The sequence below is a fragment of the Dipodomys merriami genome, unplaced genomic scaffold, assembly GCF_024711535.1.
Source record: "Dipodomys merriami isolate MVZ:Mamm:240054 unplaced genomic scaffold, mDipMer1.0.p SCAF_69, whole genome shotgun sequence".
Classification (NCBI taxonomy): domain Eukaryota; kingdom Metazoa; phylum Chordata; class Mammalia; order Rodentia; family Heteromyidae; genus Dipodomys; species Dipodomys merriami.
In genome coordinates, this window is record NW_027206279.1 from 1,545,214 (window position 1) to 1,563,514 (window position 18,301).

Below are 18,301 nucleotides of genomic sequence, written 5' to 3' on the forward strand. Positions count from 1 at the left end.
CCAACTGCACACAGCCAGGCCCAGCGCCTGTACCCCGTGGCCCAGCGTGTGAAGCCACTCTGGGCAGGTCTCTTCCACGTGTGTTAAAGACCGACCACGTACACACAAGATAAAACATCCAGTTTTTAATCCAAGTAAAAGGAAGAGACATTCATCAAGCTTCCAAACGTTAAAACCAAGCATCTTCAAGGGGACCGCCACCTGCATTTCTTTAGCCCTATTCTTCTTAGTTCACGGGTATAACAGACACCCATGTATTGGCCCAGATGACCTTTGAAAACAGCATGGCTTCAAGAATCAACACCCGCAGGGTACCACGGGACCGTGAGTCCCTACTCCTGGTCAAGTCCACACAAGGTACCAGACGCGCACGGGGCACCATCCGAGCAACTCATTTCTAAGGAGTTTGGTATTCAAGAAACACTAAGGTAATTCAAGACCTAAGATCGGGGAGGCTAGCCCTCTCTTCCCCTTTATGTAGGAACATTTGTTTCAGAAACCTCTGACTTGGAGGAAAATCAAGCCATAGGTTTAATTGCGCCATTCTTCCTATCGTTTGTACAATAAAAATTATCACTTGCAGAGGTGTTTGTAAATCGAGACAGTGATTTGTTGAAGAGAGTAAAGCGTAACCTCTGCTTTAAGAGACTGCAGGAAAATTAAGTTTAAAAGACTGCCATCATTAAGAAATTTATGCACAAATATGGAATTTCAAAGTGTTCCTGTGGTAAAAATTAAGTTTCAAGGAAAATTTACTACATAAAGTCACCCTGAGCTACAAACTAACATTGCCCTGCAAGTCACTAATTTTATTTACACTGATGACAGGTACACATGCCAGTCACAAGTCCACAGGTCTACTTGTTGGTAACAGCTGAGCCTTTCCAATAGGGTGTTTTGGAGATCCTTTGTACCAGACCCTTTCTCTTTCCGAGGGTTTCCTAAGGACCCTTGTTTTTATCCCAGGAGGAAAGCCCTTGTTATTTACAACAGATCTTAAAATATCATGATTAGTCAGATCATCCAAGGGAATCTTAATTTGGCCATCAGATACAACTTCCTGTTTAAAGACTCTAGGCTGAAGAGTTGCATTCACAGACTCTGGGTGTCTCTTTAGTTTTGAAAAAGATCTGGAAGGTAGCCCTGTGCTCGACTTTGAAATTCCGTCAATACCCGACCATTCACACGATGAGGCCCTGGGGTCCTGAGGAGCTGAGCGAGTATCTGAAGCAGAGGACTCTGCTGACGGCCCCCCTGTGTGGCAGGGAAGGGCACTGTCACAGCTCACTGACTTGACCAGGGGCGAAGCTGCATCCCAAGGGATGACCAGCTTCTGCCTACCAGGCTGTCTGTTGTATTCTAACAGAGAATTAATTCTTCGAACAGACTGGCGGACAGGTGTACGCTGAAACTTCAGAGGTGACTTCACTTTTGTTCTATTCGGCTCATTTAAAGACAGCTTATTAAACCACTGTATGTGGTCTGAAACCTTCCCAGGCTCTGTCATTTGCAAGAGTTCACAAACAGTCCCGTCACAGCTTTCTACCGGAGCCCGCTGTTTAGCAGGTCCCACAGGCTTAGGCTTTGACTGGCCCAAAACCCCGCACACACTCTGCTGTGAGGAAGAGGGCTGAGCCTCAGCTGAGCTGGAAGCTGTGGATTTCTTGTCTTCACTCTCTTTCTCGCTGTCCTTCACCTCTGTTGTCTGACCGTTCCCTGGGGACTGCTGTTCCGGGACCTGCTCATGACTGGGGAGTTGTTGGCTTACATGATCTTTTGGTATATCTGAATGAACCTCATCTTCTACCCTCATCTGAGCTGAGTACCACCCCACAGTGGCTTCTTTTCCAAGTGTTTCACTTTGATGGGGTAAGCCATCTACTTCTGAAGAATAATTTTTGTCTTTACCACTACCGTTTCCATACTTTTCTTCTGACTCTTGCACAGTCACATCATCAGCTTCACACAGGCTTTTCTCCGGGCTACTTTCTATGTACAATGTTTCGGTTAACTTTACTTCCTCCTCTGTAGTCACTGATGACCGTCTGTGACTTATCAGTGCATGAAGATGACTTCCGGACTCAGAAAACGCTCTCTGAATTTTCACCACCGTTTCTGAGGTGACACTGAGGGAGCTGGCCAAGGCGCTGCCCACAGGCCGGCCCTGCAGAGCGGAAGGCCCGAGCTCACATGACAGAGCAGGTAACTTTTCAATCTTGACACTGGGCTCCAAAGGAAAGTTCTCCACCTCAGGATTTCCCATTGTTGGAGAGGCTTCATTTATATCCATGTCTTGAAAACTCAAATTACTGGGTCCTGTCCAAGACACCCGGTAACTTGTTCCATCCATGTGCTCTGGAGTTAGTAAGTTTTCCTCAGACTTACTGATCTTAGGACCTAAAATGAAGTAGGTTCAGTGCTTTTAATACTTTATATCTCTAGTTTTGAAATACTATCCACACATGGCAAGTAAGAGTATTAAGCATTTATACTTCAGAAAATTAAAGATGTGTGAAGACATAATATAAAAATGTCAACCATCTTTCTATTTAATTTATAGGCACCCTCCAATCGTTGATGGAAAAATATGCTGTCAATTTAAGTATTTTTCCCTACGAAGCATGAACTTTTTCTAACTTCTAAAAACAGCAGATTATTTAATATGCTTTACCATTAAAGAAACAACTAAAGCAGGATTTTGGGGCAAAATTCTAACATATCATATACGAGGGTACCTTTCTTTGGTAATCTTTCACCAATATCTGGGCTAAAAAGTAGACCTGTTTTTACAGATTCGATCCTAGTTTTTAAACTTGGTTGATTTGCAAGTCGCCGACCAACATGCTCGGATTTGTTGACACCAGAACACCCATTCTGTGCAGAAAAGAAAAGATGACAATGTTGTAAAAAGTAATTCTAGTTAATTCAAAAGGTTCAAACCAAATAGAACTCTGTGGGTTTTGAAATCAAAAGCTGACATAAAAACATACTTCACTGGGAAAACAAAATAAACACAGATATTCCTGATATTTTGAGGTATAACTTAAAAATAGCCTTGCATTATTTAATTAAAAGAGTAAGTTTTTGTGCTGTTTTTGCCAAGGCCACAGACCTTGGTGTACTTTTCATCCTGGACGAGGAACTTCGGTGGAAGCCAAGGCAATGGTGAAGGGGCAAGGGAAGACCAGCACAGAGGACCACGTGATTGCTAGCAGGTCTGATCCAGTAAGGATGCATGCTGCTTTGAGCAATCCTGGATTCACCAGCAACCTAAACAATGGCAGTTCTAGGGCCTTGCTGGGAAAGGGGTGTGGCAATAAAGAGTGGAGAATAGCCGGAGCGGAGCAGAGGGAGGGCTGAAAGGGTCTTTTAGTAATAAGCCTACAGTACTTTAGGCTAATACACCATAGATTGTGCTATCAGATCTATGAGGTATAACACTTACGGCATCTCTGCTGCTTTTCCCCAGACTAAATTTCAAACGAAGAGATCTTCGAACTTTTTCCTTACGATTGATTTTAGGAGAGAAACAGCCTGCTTTTCCAGATTCTACCCTAAAAAAGTGGAATTTAAAATGTCAGTTTATAACATATTATAAAATGGAATTTGAGAAAAGTCCATAGCAACTCCTATTGCTGCTAATAATTGAGTGATCCTTTTCAGCACTGGGGTTTGAACGCAGGGCTTCATACTTGGTAAGCAGAAATTCTACCACTTGGTCACACCTGCAGCACAATGTTTTTATCAGTCTGGGGCTTAAACTCAGGGACTGGGTTCTGTCCCCGAGCTCTTTTGCTCAAGGCTAGGTAGTGCTCTACCACTTTCAGTGGTTAATTGGAGGCAAGAGTTTTGCAGATTTTCCTGGCTTTGATCCTCAGATCTCAGTCTCCTGAGTAGCTAAGATTACAAGTGTGAGACACCAGTGCCTGGCCAGCACATTTTTTTTTAACTAAATTATGAACACATTATGTTTGCATATAAAATAGTTTATCATAAAAGTGATTCAGTCACTTCCAGCTTTTAAAAGTAGCAGGAAAACTTAAAATTACATCAACAATATGAAGATTTTAAGTAAGCAAAATACTCAAATTAGAAAGTTTTTCCCTTGGTTGGTATATGAAAGGCACTAGATTAGTAAGAACATAAAGACCAAAAGATTATTTAAAAATGATGATTCAACATGATTCTTGATAGAGTAACAAAATATCTAATCAAGGTCCCTATTTCAGTAATATCTCAATCTCTAAGTATGCATCTATAATTAGAACAGATGGGAGCTAGATTACCTGCAAAGTCTTTTGTTTGCAATCCTTTTACTCCGCCGCAGCACATCTGTACTCATCAAACTGTTTCCACTCATGGCTACAGGAGAGATGGAACTTTGAGATGACCCCTCTGGGCTTGTATCAAAGTGAACTGTAAAACATAACCACACCTATTACCATGGGGATTGTCAAAGTGTAAGACAGCAACAGTGGCACTTGGATGTAAAGCGTTTACTGACACCTCAAAGCAAAAGTGAAAAATCACAATTTCTGGTTGAAGGCCAAGGTCAAGTAAAAAAAAGTACTGATTTCTTACTCTTTAATTACCAAATAAAGGTTAAGCAAGCAGTACTGGGCTTGGACCTTTGTAGTCATTTGAAGAAGAAAATAGGCTCAAACACACTGGAGAAACTGTTTTATACTCTGAAGACAGACACTGTGATGAAAATAAATACCACTGTGAATATACAAGGAATTTCCAATACATTATCTGGTACAAAATACTAGTAAATGCTATTATAGAAAATAAACTGACAATCTGGCATCTGATTATTCAAAATGTACCTGCCAGTCAATGCTGTCCACCTGAATCTGGAATATATTTTAAAACAAAACTATCAATAAGAATGAGTCATCATTTGCAACTTTGCAACTGCTATGTTTCAGAACAAACTTGTGGTTACAACAGAGCAAAATTAAACTGTTTGACAGCATTTATAACGTGAAATCAACTATAGCAATTTAGTGTGCAAAAAGTGAAAATTATCAACAAAGGCTTGCTCCATTTCTACTATATACTCAACAAACACAGAAACTCAGAAAACTCTTCAAATAGATATTCTTGGGTTTTCAGGTCATGAAAACAGAAAAAACTATAACCACCACAGTGACTTTAGAGACATAACACCCCCAATGTGACACAGGTATTTCGTCCTGGGGTACAGGCTGGTCGTCTTAACAATGTATCCTAAGGAGGTACAGTCAGAATGATAAATTTATCACATAAGAAAGCTATAAATAGATACCATGGTGACTGCAGATTCATTTCGCTGCCTTAACTGAGAAAAAAATGCCAAAACTCAAACTCAAAAATCCATCTATTTTCAATCTTACAGATGGAATTTACTTTGAATTGAGAAAGTACAGTCAAATAAAAATGGTTAAGGCCAGGCACTGGTGGTTCACGCCTGTCATCCTAGCTACTTAGGAGGCTGAGATCTGAGGATAGTGGTTCAAAGCCAGCCCGGGGAAGGAAAGTCTGTGGGACTCTTATCTCCAATAAACCACCAAAAAAAAACGGAAGTGGCGCTGTAGCTCAAGTGGTAGAGTGCTAGCCTTGAGCTGAAGAGTTGAGGCCCAGAGTTCAAGACCCATGACCAACAACAACAAAAAAGGTTAATTAAAAGTAATGGAAGTATTGTTGAACTTTTTAATAACTGAATAATAGTAAAATTCATCCATTGTGAAGAACAATTAGAGGAGGAAGCAAAGGGTCATTCTTTGTTGTAATGCTAACAAGCAAAGGCAGGTAAAATGTTCCTAACTGTAAGAACATTATTACTGTTACTTTTAGGGAGTTTAAGTCTAGAATCTCTGGCATAACATAGACAAAAGAAAACATTTTGGGGAAGAAGGGGTCCTAGCTCAGCACTGGGCTCAAAATAAAACTTTCAAAACACACACACACACACACACACACAACATAGACAAAAGAAAACATTTTGGGGAAGAAGGGGTCCTAGCTCAGCACTGGGCTCAAAATAAAACTTTCAAAACACACACACACACACACACACACACACACACACACACACACACACACACACACACACACACACACACACACACACACACACACACACACACACACACACACACACACACACACACAGAGAGAGAGAGAGAGAGAGAGAGAGAGAGAGAGAGTTTATGAGGCAGACAGAAGATGGAGGGACCCTGGGCTTAGATTTTCGTGTTTAATCATCAAGTTTATGATCAATTGCTATATACTGCACATGCTAAGAGAATCAATTAAATCTAAGCCTACAGTAACAAAAATAATAGCTAATGGAGTAGGGTACTGGTGGCTCACCCTTGTAATTCCACTTACTCAGGAGGCTAAGGTCTGAGGATCACAGTCCAAAGCCAGTCCAGATAGTAATGTCTGTGAGCATTTTATTTCTAATTAACCACCAAAAAATCCAGAAGTGGAGCTATACTTCAAAAGTGGCAGAACACTAGTCTTGAACACAAAAGCTCAGTGACTACCCTCAGGCCCTGAGTTCAAGCCCCATGACCAGCATCCAAAATAAATAAATAAAAATAGCTAATGGAGAGGGTTCTAAATAATCCCCAAACTAAGAACTGGTAAAATGTCAGGAGTAACATGAAACTTCCTGTGCTGGCCAAATATACACATACTGAAACACCACACGGTTCCCCATAAATATGTAATTACCATGTACAGTCAATAAAACTAAAAACTAAAACAGTGGTAATAACCACCATATTCAGAAGTGATCAGTTATGGGTCCAGATGTAATGAAGGTAGGATTCCAGTAACATAAAGCCTGAGTGGCACCATTATCTGCAGAAGACAAACTCTTCATGAGTTATTTCTCTTCACTTTCAATAGACATGGCTAACACACACACACATGCACACACACACACATACCCCTATTAAAACTATCTTCAGTAGATCTTACAAACATTCAGATTTGATAAAACAAAATAAAATGTTGGCTCTTAAGAGTGGTAATAATTTGAAATAGCTCATTGCTAAGAACAGAAATTTGTCTTTACTGTTTATGACTCCATTTCTTAAGTTCTGTTTGCTACCTGATACGGGTGTAGAACTGCTACTGAAGAGATTGCTCGGCAACAGCTCAAAGTTAAAACTGTGCTTGATGGACTTCCTTTTCTTACTTGAGCAGCCATGGGAAGAATCTACTGGCAATTTGCGTTTAGCATTTGGTGTAAAAATCACTGGTGATACAGAGAGCTGACCTGAAAACAAAAAACCAATTATTGTTTCTCCCAGAGTTGGTAAAATACAAAAGCTTTTCTCAATTATAAAGCTATTACTTAGAGATAGCAAAAATGCAGGAGATACATTTCCATTGTCAAACATGTCATATGACTAAATACTCTGCAATTATTTAAAGCTACAGAATACTAACACGAGGAAAGAAATTATACTCAAGATGTTGAAACCAAGACTGATCTGTTTGCTTCTCATTACAACTGAGACTTACCAGTTCATTTCTTTACTACAGAAAAAAAAATAGAGGTTTTGTTGTCTGATAACCTGACAGGCACAGGATAAAATAGAACATGTAACAATAAATTCCTGGTTCTAAAACAAAATGAGGTTATATTTACAAGTTCAACAGCATTGAAATAACATCCAAACTGAAAATGATTAAGAACATTAAATACAACTATGTAAAGATAATGATTTAAAAAATTAAAATATGGCAAAAGACAAACAATCTTACATCTTAGGTTCAATTTAACCAATGTAATTAGCAATATCATGAAACAGTATATACACAATACAATACCTCCATGGAAAACACTTGGCTTTGATTAAACTCAACTTGGTTAATTAAATAAGTTAGGTAACTATTTTTCTAATTTTTTTTTTTATAAATTACTATAGTTGTCTTTGAATTAGATATATATCTAACAAACACATACCAGCTCTATCCTGTTGAGGTGTAACAGAAGGTGTTCTGTTATATTTAAGTTTATTGAGGGCTCCATTAACAAAATCTGAAATGCAAGGTACATAAAATCACATAATCAATTAAAATATAACCTTTACCTATCAATGCTATTAATAGTCTTAAAACCTCCAGATGAGCTAAAGACTTTTTTATGTGTATGTGCTAGTCCCAGAGCTTGGACTCTGGGCCTGGGCACTGTCCTAAGCTTTTGTGCATACTACTACTTGAGCCACAGCTGCACTTCCAATTTTTTGGTGGTTAATTGGAGATAAGAGTCTCACAGCCAGGTGCCAGCGGCTCACGCCTGTATCCTAACTATGCAGGAGGCTGCAATCTGAGGATCACAGTCCAAATCCAAAGCCAGCCCAGGCAGGAAAGTTTGTGAGACTCTTATCTCCAATAAACCACTAGAAAACTGAAGTGGCCCTGTGGCTTAAGCGGTAGAGCACTGAGCTGAAGGGCTCAGGGACAGTGCCCACGCCCAGAGTTCAAGCCCTAGGACAAACAAAAAAGTCTCACAGACTTTGCTGCTCTGGCTGGCTCTGAATCTAGATCCCCACATCTCCACTTCCTGATTACAGGGATTATAGGTGTGAGCCACAGGCACCAGCTTAATATTAGAATCTTTTAACATGCCCATATCTAATTTTTCTAACTATGCCATAAGCATCAAAAGACACATAAACAGCTATGGTTATTTATGCTTAAAGGACAGGTAGATAAAAGCAAATCAATGCCTTGCTTAAGTGAGACAATCACGTACCTCCGACACTCTGTCTTCGTTTCCTCTTGCACTCACCAGGAGTTTCACATTCACCTTCTTCAAAACCTTCCAGTAATGGAGTAGCACACAGACCATCAATTCCCAACATAGCTGGCATCTTTTCTAGGATGAAGTCTGGTACACGCCCTTAATAAAAATGGTTGAAAGGTAACTATTACCCTTCCTCATTCCCCTAAAATGTGTGCAGAAGTAATATGCCAACTTCCTACCAGCTACTTTCCTAGTTCATTTGCAGCTGGGACTGCCCTCATTCCAATAAATCCCACTACTCAATAGTGTAGCTACACCTTACCAATGTCAGGTGCGTAATCAATAAGAGTCTGTACTACTGCAGCCTGTAATCGTAGCTTTTTTTCCGTGTTAGCAGACATCTTCTCATGCCCTTCATTTGTCTGAAGAAGATTTGGTGCAAATATGACAGCAAGGTTGCTGCTATCCATCTTATTCTCACTGGCTCTTTAAGGATGGAGAAAAGGTAAAAGCACAGAAAGTTAAACTAACACTATCAAGAACACTACACAGACATCTTTATCAGTTATACACAGGTCAAAATAACTTATCCCTCTGTTCATCTACACAACTGGCTTAAAGAAAAAGGCATAACACTAGGAGTAAAGCTCAGTGGTAGAGCTTGCCTACAAAGCACAGTCCTGCTGAGCCCCAGCAACACAGAACAAAGTAACAGAAAAAACACAGGAACCAAAAACACATGGCCTCTCTGCACTTAAATATGATCCACAAAAACCATGCCAATCAGAGCTCACATGGACTCCTTCACACAAGCTGAACATTTATTGGATTTTAATCATAAGAAGGTAGCAAGTATATGTAAAGTAAGTATATGTAAAATAAAATATGCTCACTAATAGCAAAAACATAAAAAGCAACACAGTGAACAGTAGCCACTCAGTTGAGTTAAATTTATAAATTATGTCATTAAAGCATTTTTACACTAACTCTAGGTAAAGACATTAAATAATTTGTTTCTTAAATTATATAAATAAAATATACAGGCTATAGTTCTTATACATAGTAAGAAAATAACTCCTTAGCAAAATTTCCGTTCCAAACAAATGTCACTTATACAATGACATCAATAATGTCCTACAGCAGTACATCTTTAGGAAGTTGAGAAATTAAAGTCATTCTCAAGACTTTTTAATTGCCACTTACCTAAGAGAAACATTCCTGAGAAAGCTAAAGAAGTATCTCAGGATATCAACTGTATGATTGGTCATAAGACAGGAGAGCAACAATGTAGCTTTACTCTTCTCCTCTGTTCCCAACTGCTGTGCTCTGAAAAGTGCTTCATGCAAATCAGCTGGGAGGATGGGCTCAGGCAATTCCCTGAAAAACTGCTTGAGGAGCCCTGCAACATCACAAGGCAGTGCGGAAGACAGGCCACCTTCATCACCATCATCCACTTTGCTCTGAAATGAATGAGACAGTGTGAGCAGGCCTCAGGCATAGTGCTTATTGCAAATAACTGAACCATTATCATCTGTAATTAACAAGCTTTCTTTTATAAGTTTCTCTTCACGTATTTCTATATGCATTACTCCTTTCTATAAGGCTAAAGCAGAAAATTTTAATATATAACTTTATAGGAATGAGAACAATGAATTTTGAAAGTCCTCTGTAAACTTTGAAAGCAGTATAAAAACAATATAGAATTTCTTCAGGGGAAAAAAAAAAAAAAAAGATTCCTTCTGCCAGGAATAAAAGCTACTTGTAAACTCAATTTCTATCAATTAAGTTCGAAACATCTCAGTCATCAAGAACCCAATCAGAAAATGGTACAAATGAAATACGTAGCCCAGGGGTATGCTTACCTTTAGTGCTTTTAGACGAGTAACAGATCCTGATTTCCTAAACAGTCCTTCAGTGTGAATGTGGGCTTCCAAAGATGTGCAGGCATCCACAAGAAAGCTGCAAGAGAAACCTTTCCCTGTGGCGGGACCCCCCGCAGACAAGCACCAGGTCCCAGTCCCGGCAGCCCTGCTGATAGCTTCCTTTCAGGGTCCTCCTTGCTTCCTACACTCTTCTGAGCCCCGCTTTCTCTGGAATCTGCTTCCTGTCATAGCACAAGGCTGTTCCTGGCCTCACCCACATGCACCGGGCAGGCCTTCACTCACCTCTCTCCAATCATATTTGCTCTCAATACTCAAACGACACCACTCCCACTAAGGCCGGCCCTGGACTCTGCTGTGCCAAATCCACGGTTCACTCATTCTGTATGATGCTTGACCCATCTGACTCAATCTCCTATTACCTCCCTAGCAGCTCCTTCCCGAGCTTCTCTGGCTTCTCTTTACCTGACGTCTACATGCCAGACTGACCGCAGAGAGCATACATAGCTTTAAATAGCTACCATCTACTGCATTTTCCCAAAAGTAAGTTTCCCTCACCTCAACACTATTACTCAGAAAAAGAGGATACATCCCAGGCCTTACAATCTTGCTCACATTTAGGGGCACATACTCATTTTTTTAAAAAAACTCTAAACAATAACCTCAACCTATGTTAGCTTTAGAGACAAATACATTTAACAGCTTGTACTCCCACCCCCCCAAAAAAATCAAACTATAGGTCAGGTAAACAGATGATCTAGCTATACTGGTGCGTGACGGCTGAGCGTGACAGCTGAGTGTCAAGCCACCCCTGCACACAGAGGGTTGGACGGATTTTTGTTATTTTTTTTGTTCTAGTCCTGGGGCTTGAACTCAGAACCTGAGTGCTGTCCCTGAGCTACTTTGCTCAAAGCTAGTGCTCTATCAAGCCACAACTCTACTAACAGCTTTTGGGTGATTAACTGGAGATAGGAGTCTCATAGACTTTCCTCCTCATGCTGATGTTGAATCGTGATCCACAGATATCAGCCTCCTAAATAGCTAGGACTACGTGAGTGTGCTACCAATACCAATATTTTTTTTTAAAGAACCAAGAAATGGTAATAAAAATTTAGTCATTCCTAGCTTTAAGATTTTGTGATTCCTAATGTTGAAGTTAATACAGGTTGGTTTCTATTATGGGAAAATCAAGGCCCCCCCCCCCCATATATGTAACAGTAGCTGGGCTCACACCTGCAATCCTAGCCACTTAGGAGGTTTCAGTGTGAGGATCACTGTTTAAAGCCAGCCCAGGCAGGGAAGTTGGTGAGACTCTTATCTCCAATTAAGTACCAAAAAGCCAAATGTGGAGCTGTGGTTAAAAGTCATAGCACACTAGCCGTGAGCAAAAGAACTCAGGGACAATACCCAAGCACTGAGTTTGAGCTTCAGTATGACACAAATAACAAAAAATTGATTTTTAACATTTACTCATTACTGGATACTAAAATTCAAATCCTGCAAAGAAGCACAATTTATATACTGAAATGATGTACAAGTTCTAGTTTGTGCGTTTACATTAGCTCATGTTAAGAAATGCCGTAATTTGCTAGCTCGGAACCTGTGTGTGAATCCACCAACTGTTTCTTTCTAAGCCCCCTAAAGGCCGGCTGACAGGATTCACTTCCAGCTCTGCTTACCTTGGAATGTTTCCATATTCTGGTACAACAGAATGGGGCAGCGCACGAACAGGAACTCCAAATATTTTACCCTGAAATGACAAATTCAGTATTTTACCAAAAGTAGACATAAATTGTCAACATTGGACAAAATAAAACATTTGAAGTCAAAGAACTCAGAGCCTCATGTTTGCTAGCTGAGTGCTCCACACTTGAGCCATTGTCCTTAATAATTTTTGCTTTTCGTGTGTTTCTGGGTAAGTTCTTGCACCAACTTTGGGCCATGAGCCTTTACCTCCTAAGTAGCTGTGATGATAACAGGCATGCACCACTATGCCCAGCCACTCAGTCATTATAATGTAATCTCATAAAATTGCATTTTGAATTTTATGTAGTAGAAAAGCATGAGTCTTTTCTTTAAGGTTTCTAATACTTTCAACCCAGGAAGAAAAGTCCATGAGACTCTTATCTCCAATTAACCACCAAAAAAAGCAAGAAGTGAAGTTGTGGCTCAGGTGGTGGGTGGACAAAGCACTATCCCTGAGCAAACTACACTAGGACAGTACCCAGGCCCTGAGTTTAAGTCTCAGGACCAGCACCAAAAACAAACAGACCCTCAAGAATTTACTATTAGCTAACACCAGACCTAAGAAGCAATTTCCAGTCAGGTACCTGTGGCTTATACTTTAATCCTAACTACTCAGGAGGAGATATCTGGAGATTTGTAATCTGAAGTTAGCACAGGCAGAAAAGTCCATGACACTCCATCCCCAAAATAACCAGCAAGAAGCAGGGATAGAGACATAACTCATGTGGGTAAGAATACCAGGCAAGCAAGCCAGCCCAGCAAGTATAAGACCCTAAGTTCGGGGCTGGGAAAGTGGCTCAGTCTTGCCTTGCATGCCTGAGGCCCTGGGTTCGATTCCTCAGCACCACATAAGCAAAAAGAAAAAAGCCGGAAGTGGCGCTGTGGCTCAAATGGTAGAGCGCTCGCCTTGAGCTGAGGGAGAGCGAGCGCCCAGGCCCCAGAGTTCAGGCCCGACGACCGGACCCAAAAAAAAAAAATAAGACCCTAAGTTCAAACCCTAATACTACCAAAAATAAAATAAATCCATCTTCAAATTACCTATCTCATTAGGTACACACACTTAGAAAAGAATAATCTTCTGTATTTCTCCATTAGACGATAAACACTAATACAATTAGTGTTTCGAGCTGAACTTCCACAATACAACCATCCATGAGAATGCAGACAGATGGTAAGTGTTTTCTGAAGTCACATCTGACGGGCCTGTGCTGCTGCTTACCTGCTGACCTGATCTTTCTTAAATCCCCTATAAAACCCAAGGGAAGACAACATAAATACCATTACACTTGTGGCAAGAGGGCCTTACGCACACCAGCCAAGCCCCCTCCCACAGAGCTGCATCTCCAACACGTAAAACACCACTTTAAAGGGAGGGACTCAGAAGCTTGTGAAACTGAGTGTTAGCTTTTCCAGTTCAACAGTTAAAAATCCATATTAAACAAGATATGGGAAACTCAGGATTACACATAGTAATGCTTAAGTATATAATAAATGCATATTATTAATTTGCAAACAGCACACACAATTCCTCCAAAATTTAAAAGCTGTCAAGTGTATGGGAATTATTTTAAGTAGTTTTCACCACTAAATCCTTTTTTTCCCCCAGAAATATAAACTATTAAAAAGCCATGCAAGCTAATTATTAGTTTTTGTTGCCATGTACCAATAAAGCAAGCACATACACTTAAAGCAAGTGCCTTATAGGCACTTTATTTTTCACAACTACATTCTTGGTGGTGCACACACGGTATTAAAACCATCCTCAAAACCCCCTGATCTCCACCACCATCACCTCACCAAAAGCTGTCAGGCATTCATTTCTCATTTTTCAAAGGAGTGGCTCGGCTGAGGAGGTAGCTCAGCACAGCGGGCCTGGCCCAGGCAGGGCCGGGGCTCATCCGCGGGCTGCCAGGGCGTGGGGAGGCCTGTCCCGGCGTGGGGAGGCCTGTCCCAGGCAGGGCCGGGGCGTGGGGAGGCCTGTCCCAGGCAGGGCCGGGGCGTGGGGAGGCCTGTCCCAGGCAGGGCCGGGGCGTGGGGAGGCCTGTCCCAGGCAGGGCCGGGGCGTGGGGAGGCCTGTCCCAGGCAGGGCCGGGGCGTGGGGAGGCCTGTCCCAGGCAGGGCCGGGGTGTGGGGAGGCCTGTCCCAGGCAGGGCCGGGGTGTGGGGAGGCCTGCCCCAGGCAGGGCCCGGCTCCCCGCAGGCTGCCAGGCCTGCCTCCACGCGCTGGGCCCAGCAGCAGGCCGCTGCTCTCCCTGGTGGGCACACCGACTGGGTTGGAAAGGCCACGGCCCCTGCCCACCAGCAAGGCGGGGCCGGGGGTCTCCACGCGGGGAGAGGCTCAGCGCCCGCAGCGCCCGGCGACTGACCAGCTCCCAGAGCGGGGCGGGCCGCGGTTCAAAGCCAGCCCGGGCAGGATCCGCCGGGAACCCGGCAGTGGCGCCGTGGCTCCTGCGGTAGAGCGCCCAGGCCCCGGGTTCAAGCCCAGGGACCGACAGAGATGAAGTTCACCAAGCGCAGAGCCGGCCGGCCCGAGGCCCCACTTACCGCCGCCGCCGCCGCCGCCCCGCGCCTCCGGCGCTCGCCCGGCCCGCGGCCGCCCTTGACCTTGATGCCGTAGGCGGCCCGCAGCTGCTGCGCCAGCGCCAGCCGGACCAGCCCGGGGTCCCACATCCCGGCCCCACCGCCCCGCCGGGCAGGCAGCCCGCCGACACCGAGCCTCGGCCCTCGCCGCCCTCCCTGCGGCCCACTCCTCCCTCCGGCCTCCCTTCCGGCCTGAACCTCCCTCCGGCCTCCCTTCCTGTCTGCACCTCCCTTCCGGCCTGAACCTCCCTTCCGGCTCTCTTCCTGTCTGCACCTCCCTTCCGGCTCTCTTCCTGTCTGAACCTCCCTTCTGGCCTCCCTTCCGGTCGCACCTCCTTCCGGCCTCCTTTCCTGTTTAGATCTCCCTTCCGACCTCCCTTCCTGTCCGCACCTCCCTTCCGGCCTCCCCCTGTCTGGACCTCCCTTCCGGCCTCCCTTCCTGTCCGGACTCCCTTCCTGCCTCCCTTCCTGTCTGGACCTCCCTTCCGGCCTCCCCCTGTCTGGACCTCCCTTCCTGCCTCCCTTCCTGTCTGGACCCCCTTCCGGCCTCTCTACCGGTCACCGAGGCCGGCGCCCGGCGCAGCCTCTCACCACTTCCGGCCACCTCCAGCCATCCTCTTCCCCGCCCGCCCCCGGGCCCAGTCCACGCGGAGGCGCCCCGCGCCCGCCGCCCCGCGCCCCGCCGCCGGCTGCTCAGCAGCCTCGCGGTCCCGGTCCCCGCCCGGGCTGGTGGCCGCCGTCACCGCGTCTGGCAGGCCGCAGCGCGCGGCCCAGCTCCGGCGCTGACCCCGAGCCGCCCCGCCCGGCCCGGCTCCGCCCGGACGCGCTGCGGCACCGGCCCCGCACAGTCAAACGGCAGCGCCCAGCGGCGCCCGCCTCTGATTGGTCCGCTGCGCTTTTCAAAATCAGGACCCCGGGGCTGTCCGGCGGCCGCCTGACGGAGCAGCCGCGGGCCGGGGGCGCGGCGGGGCGCCCTGGGGACGGTGGCGGGAGGAGCGCGCTGCGCCCGCCCCGCGTCCGCCCCGCGCCCGCCGGAGAACTCGCGTCAGCGCGGGCGGACCGCGCCTCTCAGGCACCACGCTGCGGGCAACGCGGTAGACGCCTGAGGCTCTTCTTCCCCGCCCGGCGCAGCCGAGGGCCTCCGGGGGCGGGACGCGCGTCTACGGACCGCGAGGGGAGCCACGTTCAGCCGGGGCCGGCCGGCCGCCCCGCGGTGGGGGCCTCGCCGGGACGGGGGCCTCGCCGGGGACGGGGGCCTCGCCGGGGACGGGGGCGGGGGGGGTGCGCCCGGGCGGCCTCACCCCGGAGCTCCGCGGGACCCGGGCTGGGGCGGGAGCGTCCGCCTGACCCGAGCCCCCCCCCCCCCCGCACACTTGCTCATTTTCCGACCTGGGTCTCGAACTCGGGTCCTGGGTGCCGCCCTCAGCTCCTCAGCCCGAGGCGCCACAGCTCCACTTCCGGCCCTTCCTGCTCGTGGGGGGCCGAGGAATCGAACCCGGGGCTCGGGCAGCCCGGCGAGCCTCGACCCTAGAGCCCCTGCCCAGCCCCGAGCGCTTGCTCGCGCCCAGCCCGGCCTCCTGGGCCGCCTGCACCTGCGGGACGGGGGGCGAGCGGTGCGGTGCGCAGGGCCCGCAGACCCGCGCCGGGGCCCCCCCACACCCGCGCCGGGGGCCCCCCACACCCGCGCCGGGGCCCCCACACCCGCGCCGGGGCCCCCACTTCTCGGGGAGAGGGGCCGGTGCAGTGCCCGTGCCGGGAGAGGAGGTGAGCCGGTGAGTAGTTCTAACCAGCCCGGCCCCCGCCCCGACCTTGTCCCCCGCGCCGGTGCGGGCGGAAGCGGGGCCCAGACAGCGTCCCGACACCACCATCACGGCTTTACACACGCGCAGGCAGGAGGAGACGACGCACAGCGCTCAGTGCGTGCATCAAAGACAACATTGATGACATTGATGCGTTCACCAGCGGCCTAAAAAGTCAGAGTTTACCACCAGAGGGGGGTAAAGGAACGCAAAGCAAGGCCCTCTGGGCCTGGGTAGAGCAACTGGCCCTCCAGTCTGTGCTGTTACTAAACCAGCCAGTGGGGTAGTGGGAGCACACTGACTTTGGTCAGCTGCTCGGTCTGTAGCAGAGGCAAACAAACAGCTTTGCCCACCACACGGGCAAAATGAAAGTGAACTACCTCCGTATTTTTGGTTCTGTTGGTTTCAGACCTTGCCTTGCTGTGTAGCTCAAGCTAACCTTGAACGTGGGACCTTCACGCCTGGCCTTCAGAGTCCTGGGATTGCAGCAGGCTCCAGCAGCCACTCCAGGTCCATCCATTTATTTTCTTCTTTTTCTTTTTCTGGTATGGTCACGTTTCCCCGATTGCATTTTACTTTCATGTTTCTTGAAACTATACTAAAACCAGTTTTCTGTACTGAAGTTTCTTTCTGAAGAAAGAATTTAATATTGAAACTTATTTCTAGAATAAATTTGTTTTTGTGTGCCAGTTTTTCCTATGGTGCCATTTCTTGGGCTCAAACTCAGGGTCTTGGCCTTGTTGCTCAAGGCTGGCACTTTACCACGTGAGCCACAGACTCAAGTTAGTGTCTCAGAACTTGTGAGTTTGAGGGAGGAGACGGTAGAAGCTCTCCACCTCCCTCCTGCTATCCTGGGAGCACCACTCTGCTTTCTGTCTCCAGGGGCTACTTGAGTCGCATCAAATAAATCACATAAACAGAATCACACAACGGTAATCTTTTGTGACCAGTGTATTTCCTTCCTATTATGTCCTCAAGGTTCATGGCAATATAGCAGCAGGGCAGCTTTCCTCTGCCGAGCATCTCGGAGTAGTATGTCACTACATGCTGCTAGGCTGAAAAATGATCAAAATTTGAAGCACAGTTTCTAATGAAAGTAGGTGGGTTTCACACCCACCACCATATATCCAAAAAGTTGAACATCAAACAGCTGTAAGTCAGGAGCCAGATGAGTACACAAAAGCCATGTCCACTGTGGCTGTGCTTTAAGAGAATCTTCCTGAGCTTACAGTCCAAAGAATATGACCACTATGCAGTCACCTGAAAAGCTTACCCGTTGGCCAGCGTGGTGGCATATTCCTATAACCTCAGCACGCGGAAGCTCAAAGCATGAAGTGTGTGCACTCCAGGTCAGCATTGACTACATGGAAAGAGCCTGTCTCTAAAACAAAACAACTTACAGAGATTCTGAGAGTGCGTAGGAAAGTGCTCACGTGCCGGTGTGTACGTAAGCTCACACAAGGCTCATAAGGATTTTTGAGTCAGGTTTTTTTAAAATACTAAAATGATGTTGAGAAAATTAAATAATTCCCTAGGAGGTTTCTATTG

General features: G+C 46.0%; 1 protein-coding gene across 3 annotated transcripts in view; it reads right to left on the minus strand.

Annotated features, from left to right (window-relative positions):
- The window catches only part of LOC138816170 (neuroendocrine protein 7B2), a 53,043-nt gene extending 36,218 nt beyond the window's left edge, over positions 1–16,825 (minus strand). Inside the window, exons 1-12 of one of the 3 annotated variants that reach the window (XM_070005717.1) lie at positions 16,763–16,825; positions 12,309–12,379; positions 10,612–10,708; positions 9,953–10,209; positions 9,072–9,235; positions 8,759–8,905; positions 7,967–8,041; positions 7,106–7,273; positions 4,287–4,416; positions 3,446–3,554; positions 2,736–2,874; positions 111–2,397 (exon numbers count right to left, since the gene is read on the minus strand). In XM_070005717.1, coding sequence (XP_069861818.1) covers positions 842–2,397; positions 2,736–2,874; positions 3,446–3,554; positions 4,287–4,416; positions 7,106–7,273; positions 7,967–8,041; positions 8,759–8,905; positions 9,072–9,235; positions 9,953–10,209; positions 10,612–10,708; positions 12,309–12,379; positions 16,763–16,822 — 2,973 coding nt within the window. In that variant the 5' untranslated portion in view covers positions 16,823–16,825 and the 3' untranslated portion in view covers positions 111–841. Of the gene's footprint in view, positions 1–110; positions 2,398–2,735; positions 2,875–3,445; positions 3,555–4,286; positions 4,417–7,105; positions 7,274–7,966; positions 8,042–8,758; positions 8,906–9,071; positions 9,236–9,952; positions 10,210–10,611; positions 10,709–12,308; positions 12,380–14,918; positions 15,589–16,762 lie in introns of those variants that run through there. The other 2 variants (XM_070005716.1, XM_070005720.1) reach the window with 2 other exon arrangements.
- Positions 16,826–18,301: the final 1,476 nt, after the last annotated feature.